The sequence below is a fragment of the Zingiber officinale genome, unplaced genomic scaffold (assembly GCF_018446385.1).
Source record: "Zingiber officinale cultivar Zhangliang unplaced genomic scaffold, Zo_v1.1 ctg249, whole genome shotgun sequence".
NCBI lineage: Eukaryota > Viridiplantae > Streptophyta > Magnoliopsida > Zingiberales > Zingiberaceae > Zingiber > Zingiber officinale.
The window spans coordinates 459,415-465,550 of record NW_024589920.1 but is presented as its reverse complement, the minus strand read 5'-3'; the positions used below and the strand labels follow the sequence as shown (position 1 = coordinate 465,550).

At 34.5% G+C, this 6,136-nt stretch overlaps 1 protein-coding gene across 2 annotated transcripts; it reads right to left on the bottom strand.

Moving 5' to 3' along the window:
- Nucleotides 1-4,532: 4,532 nt before the first annotated feature.
- LOC122037242 (protein STAR1-like) lies at nt 4,533-5,898 on the bottom strand. 2 transcript variants are annotated; one of them, XM_042596682.1, is made up of 4 exons: nt 5,653-5,898; nt 5,230-5,562; nt 4,908-5,095; nt 4,533-4,806 (listed from the first exon to the last, which is right to left on the bottom strand). In XM_042596682.1, exons 1-4 carry the CDS (start codon nt 5,729-5,731, stop codon nt 4,552-4,554), a joined length of 855 nt encoding a protein of 284 aa, XP_042452616.1. In that variant the 5' UTR covers nt 5,732-5,898; the 3' UTR covers nt 4,533-4,551. The 2 variants fall into 2 exon arrangements, with proteins under 2 accessions (XP_042452616.1, XP_042452615.1); XM_042596681.1 differs by having other exon boundaries at nt 5,230-5,565; nt 5,653-5,891.
- Between the last annotated feature and the right edge of the window lie 238 nt (nt 5,899-6,136).

Below are 6,136 nucleotides of genomic sequence, written 5' to 3'. Positions count from 1 at the left end.
ATGTCGACCAAGCAATAAGAAAATTTGAGACTCTGGATTCATCAATTTGTCCGTCAAACAAGAAGTTAGCAACTAGAAAGAGAAAAGGGAAGGTTGATGATGTTCTAGGTGACTTGGTGGGAGAGATTCATAAATATGTTATTGCTATTAATGAGGCTAATGAGGAGATGAAGAGAATTTCCACTTACTTCAAGAAACAAACCGAGAGTAGTCATAGAAAAATAAAGATATAAGATGAGTTAATAGAACTTTTTAAATTCTCTGAGCAAGAAATTATGGATGTTGGAGAGTATATTCTCAAGGATGAACACAAGGTTGACAACTTCTTCGCATTGCCAAAGCCATTTAGGAGAAATTATATGGTGAAGTAGCTCAATGAAATCCATCCAAAATAGATTAGATATTTGAATTAGGTTGTTGGTACTTATATTTTGATATACTTTTGGACAATCATGATACTATTTTGAACAAAACTTATTGGATGAATATCATTTCGGATTGAACTTGGATGATATTTTATTTTATGTTTATCAAAATTGCTGATTGAATTAGTTCAAAAATGAAATGTTTATTAAGTTTTAACGATAGTATGTCATTTTCTATTTGTATTGTTGGTTAAATCGGATACAATTTCTGTTTGTATTGATGATAGTATGTTATTAAATTTTGTTGTTATATTTATGTTTTTCAGTGTAGTTCTTTTACTTTGACACTGTCCTTACCCAGCATTGGTACATTGCATTTTAACATGCTTGTTATTAAGTTGAATTGGTTAGCATTAAAGGGGCGAAAGAATGGGAGATGGAGCTACTTAATATATTTAGAAGTGATTTTTATGCCTCAGGCATTATTTGCAACATAATCTTATATTTAACTCTATGTTATGACAAGATGCATGTAGCCAACCTCAAGTACTTGGGATTCATGACGTTGTTTCCCCATACTTGTTGGCAGCTCAATATGGTTACTTGACATTTGACAATATTGGATTGATACAATCTGCTTCATGCTCCATACTTTTTGTGTAATTACAATAATCGCAGATAAAAGATCTCTATGTGTTCTCACACACAAGTTCATGCTTCATTAATTAACTATTCCTTTTGTCACAACACTTGAAACTAAACACAGGCCCTAGTTATTGACTACTCACTTATTTCTTGTGAAACATAAGATGAAATGTTCTATAATTTTGCAGGGAATTTGTTGTGTTACTATATTAATTATTGCTACGATAGTCATTTAATTGATTCAATGTTTCACATTGTGTATCTGCTGCTGTGCTATTACAATAAGTAGCTGTAGTAATCTCTATATGCTACATGAAAAGTGCATTGGATATCAAGATATAATCATGGAAGTGTTCTTTATGTTGTGTTACCTTATTATGTATCATGATAAATAGGATAATTTAACCAAAATGAAATAATCAAGATGATTTAGTATCTTGATAATACCATCAGAATGTCTGGGTCAAATGGTTATGCTTTTACACTTTGCTGATTCATATACATGCTGCTAAAGTTAGGTGATATCACAAGAATCAGTTGGTATGCTTCAAAACCTACGCTATTGAAATCCCAAGACACCTGATACTGTCTACTTTATGTGGTTTATGAGTTTAAGGCTTTTTTCCCCCAAAAGAAAAAATCTACGTCTCTTGCTGAACCCTTTTCAGTGTGTAATTCATGTTTTTGTGATCTTGAACTTCTAAGTTCTATGTACCTCTCCTACATAATCACTTATGGATACACTATACAAATTGTCGAGATGTAAACCTTTTGCTGAATCGAGAAGAGATCAATTGGTTTGGTTGTAGGACCAAAGCTTAGAATCTTGAGATCCTACAATTTTATTAAATTATATTTAAAACAATATTTATCATATGTACTAACTTTCAGTACACAGTATCAATTTGAACATTGTATCATTCTAGTATTAATGGTATAGATGAACAGTCCATTGTAATTATAAAAATGCTGCATCTTTATAGTCTACAAGATGAATAATAAATATCAGGTGTATGATAATGACATAAGTAAAAAGAAAAAATCTCTTAGTTGATAATTGATTTTTTTTTCAAAATGATTTCTTGCTTGTGCTCTACTTTTTCAAAAAATTACCAAAGCAATGGCATTTATCATTGCTTATTGTGGAGTTCTTATTGTTGAGTTCTTTTGCATCAGTATCTATCTGCTTGCCCGTGGGAGAGGCCTAGCTGAATCATAAGTTTAATTGGTGCAACAACGAAATAAACTTCTAGAAGATTTAAGCCTTGATGGAGACTTTGGAGAATCTTTATTTGCTTCTTCTTTTTCAAAAAAATATACTTTTTGACCTTTGGATATTCAACTCCGAAATCTGTACGAAATTTAAATTTTAAAAATTATAAATGACTAAACTAGTATATCAAGAACCATAGGGGTCAAATTAATTTTTTTTTTAAAAATTATGTTCCACCAAAATTTCTAATTAATATAGTAGGGAATAATTTATATTAGATTGTTAAATTATACCTAGTATAATTTAAAGTTAATCTTATGCATACTTTAAATTTTAATGTGTTTTATCTTATACATTGTTTAAACGAATTTATTTAAATGCCTACTATTTATTTTTAGAGATGGAAAATTTTTTCTATATTATCTGATGAATTAATCTAAAAAAGAAAATTTTCGAATTTTTTTCTATTAAAGTATTTTCTATGATTTTTTTTTAACGAAAATAGTATTTTAAAATTTAAAAATACTCTGTAGACTTATTTTTAAAAACTTTTAGTTTTTTTGTGATAAAACATAATACTTTCTATCATGATAAAATTTTTTAGTATTTTTTAAATTTTATCTAAATTATTACGAATTATTTTTTGAAAAGTTAATTTTTAATATTAAAAATTGAGGAAAATAGAAATTCGGGAACTTTCATTTTTCTAGTATTCGTCTATTTTTCATATCCAAAAAGTTTTAGAGTTGAAAAATATTTTTAAGATTTATCTTCGAAAATTCAGTTGTTCTAATAAAATAAATTAATTTTGTTCATTAAACTAATTCTTTTTCTTGTGAAAATTTTTCTACTCATATAAATTATTCTATTTATATTTGACAAAAAGTTATAGAATTTTTTGAATCAAAAACTATTTTTTTTAAATTAAATTTAAAAAATTATTTTTGAAAAATATTATCTTACTGATAATTCATGTAATGTATTGCTAGAAATATATTTCAAATTTTTCTACCAGTTTTTTATTTCCAAATTCTTTTTTGATATGATTAAAGAAGGAGAAATAGGTACCGGTTAAGGGGAGTACAAATGTATAAATTAAGGGGGAGTACAATTTTGTAATTTTATTTACTTGCTTGTATTGCAATATTTTATTTATCTAATTGCAACTTATTTTATTTTAATTGAAACTTCTTTACTTCTTTACATAATCATATTATTAGTTTATGTTTAACCCTAACTTTAACTTGGGTTAATGCACATTAAAAAGGGAGAGATTGTAAGTACCCCGTAGTAGTTTTGATGTGGTCAACTAAGTTAAGTTAGATCATGTGTATTTGATCTTTGTGTCTAAGTGTGCAGGAGTTTAGGAACATAGGAAGTTGAGCGGAAGACGTAACTAGCGAGAAGGATGACACGGAAAAAAGAGTCGATGAACTCAGTGCATCCGAGGGACGAGAAGCTGCGGAGTACACCGGTGGACGAGAAGGATATGCGCGGTGTCCGAGGGATGAGAAGTCGGAGAGAAAGTCTGCTCGAAGAGAAGGTCGAAATTGGGTTCAGGTGAGCTCAACTCCGGATAGCCGAAGCATCACCTACACAAGAAGTGATTAGCTTATGGGAGCTGATCTGCCTTTTACCTTATGGAAGACGCCTTCCATGCTTGGAAGGTGCCCCAATAGAGTAAAAAAATGTTTTGTGCCTGATTTCAGGCTCAACAGTCGATTGCTACTATATATAGCAATTGAATCGTAACACCAGTCGAGCCCCGGATCGATTATAAAACTTTTTGCTTGTCAATTCAAGCACGACAGTTAATTGATCCATTTTGACAGTTGACGGTTGACGATTTTATCATCTGTTGATCTCTGACAATTTTTTTTTCAAAAAATCATGGTTGTCTAACCGTTGTTCTTCGGGATTTAGGATTACGAAGAATTTAAAATCCTAAATTTTCTTATACCAAAACTCGATGAATATGCATATTTAAATGTGTTATATCAAAATCTAACACATCCTAATGCTGTAAATTCAATGACAACCATTCAAAGTAAAATCATTAGTCTGAATTTTGGGGTGCCCTTTGGTAAAATTTCATCCAGATTTAATCATCGTACCACTAAATCAAACAAGCTATCTAAATGATTACCACCTTCTTTAGCGCATTTGATAATAAATACAATTATTTTGTTACCAAATTCTATTGTCATTTCAGAGGATTTAAGTCAGAAAACAGTTAAATATATATATATATATATATATATATATATATATATAGCTTACACTACTGGACACACATCGCCACTATCTTATAAAGCACTTGAAAGTTTGCTAGGTGCTCAGCTCTAAGAAGCGTCGAGCCATGGGGTGTCGAGCCTCAGACAAGCGCGACGGCTCAAGAACCTCCACAATCTCGCCGGCCACTAGTAGGCACACTAAGTCGGCAATACGTTGGATTTGCTTGACACTGTGAGACACCATCACAGTCGTCATCCGTCGAGTCTTCTTGAGGCGTACAATAGCTTCCTCGATATTTTGGGTTGATATGGGGTCCAATGCACTAGTTGGCTCATCCAAAAGTAGCACCTTCAAAGGAAGCCACCATGCATCACAAAGTTCAATCTCGGTTGTACGCAGCAACTGTTTCAGTAGGCTAATTGAAAAAGGAATGAAATTGATTTTCAGACCTCAGGCTCATTTGCTAGAGTTCGGGCGAGGGCGACACGCTGGGCTTGGCCTACAGAGAGCTCGGAGGACGATTTCGATGCTAACGAAGGCTCCAAATCTGCCATGACGAGAAGCTTCTTCACCTCTTCGTCACTTAAGTCGATCCCTTTCAACTTAGGCCCGTATCTCACGTTGTCTGCCACCGTTCCTGAGTAGTACATAAATTTAATCAAGTTAAAATAATTGTTATATTGATTTTGGTCTAAATTGCTAAAATGAGGTGGCCTTTTAATTATTATTTTTTCAAAAAAGGGCACATAATATAATTAATTAATGGGTTACCGTCGAAGAGGGCGGGCATCTGGAAGAGCATCCCGACCCTGCGGCGGAGCGCGAGGACGTCGAGGTCGCGGATGTCCCTGCCGTCGAGCATCACCGATCCGGCGGGAGGCTCCCACAGCCGGTTCAGAGCCCGGAGGAGCGTGGACTTGCCGCTGCCGCTTGGGCCGATAATCCCAACGATGACCCCCGCCGGCACCGCCACGCTCACCCCCCGCAGGATCGCCTCCCCCGTCGTCTCCGACTCCTTCGTCAGCTCGCGCACCTCAATCTTCGGCGCCGGCGGCGAAGAATCCGCCGCCAGATCATCCACCGTCACTAGCAGCTCCCTCGCCTCTTCTTTATTGAATCAGTAGAACAGATCGAATTACTGGTCATAGCTAGATTGGGGGCGAAATCAGCAATTGATCGATTGCAAATCGTTACCTGCTGCTGAACCCATGCGTTGGGAGAGATCTATTTCTCCTGATGTGCTCGGGATTCGAGGATCGATCATCCTCTTCATCTGTGCTTGTCGTCTCGGATCCAAGTTTAGCACCTCAGTGAACTGACAGTTTTATCCTCTTGGTTTATTGATCGTCGATAGAAGTGGGCGAGGCATATATATGAAACAGATTTTTAAAAAAATATTAAAAAAAATAAAAGTGTAATATCGACTTTTTGTAAGAAATGAAGGGGAAAAAACAAAAAGTGGCCAGTTGAGGTACGACAGGACGTACCTTTGGGAAGGATAACCCGGCCTCAGTTGTTGCCTTCCCCATATCGAACATCAACGTGTTGTCTACACTAATTAAGATGGTTGGATATTTTACAGTCATACCAGATGATCCGACTGAAAATATGGGTAGTTAACTGGACAGTAAAATGTATGGTGGCTGTCTGGGTAATCTCTTGACCATGTAACCTTGTG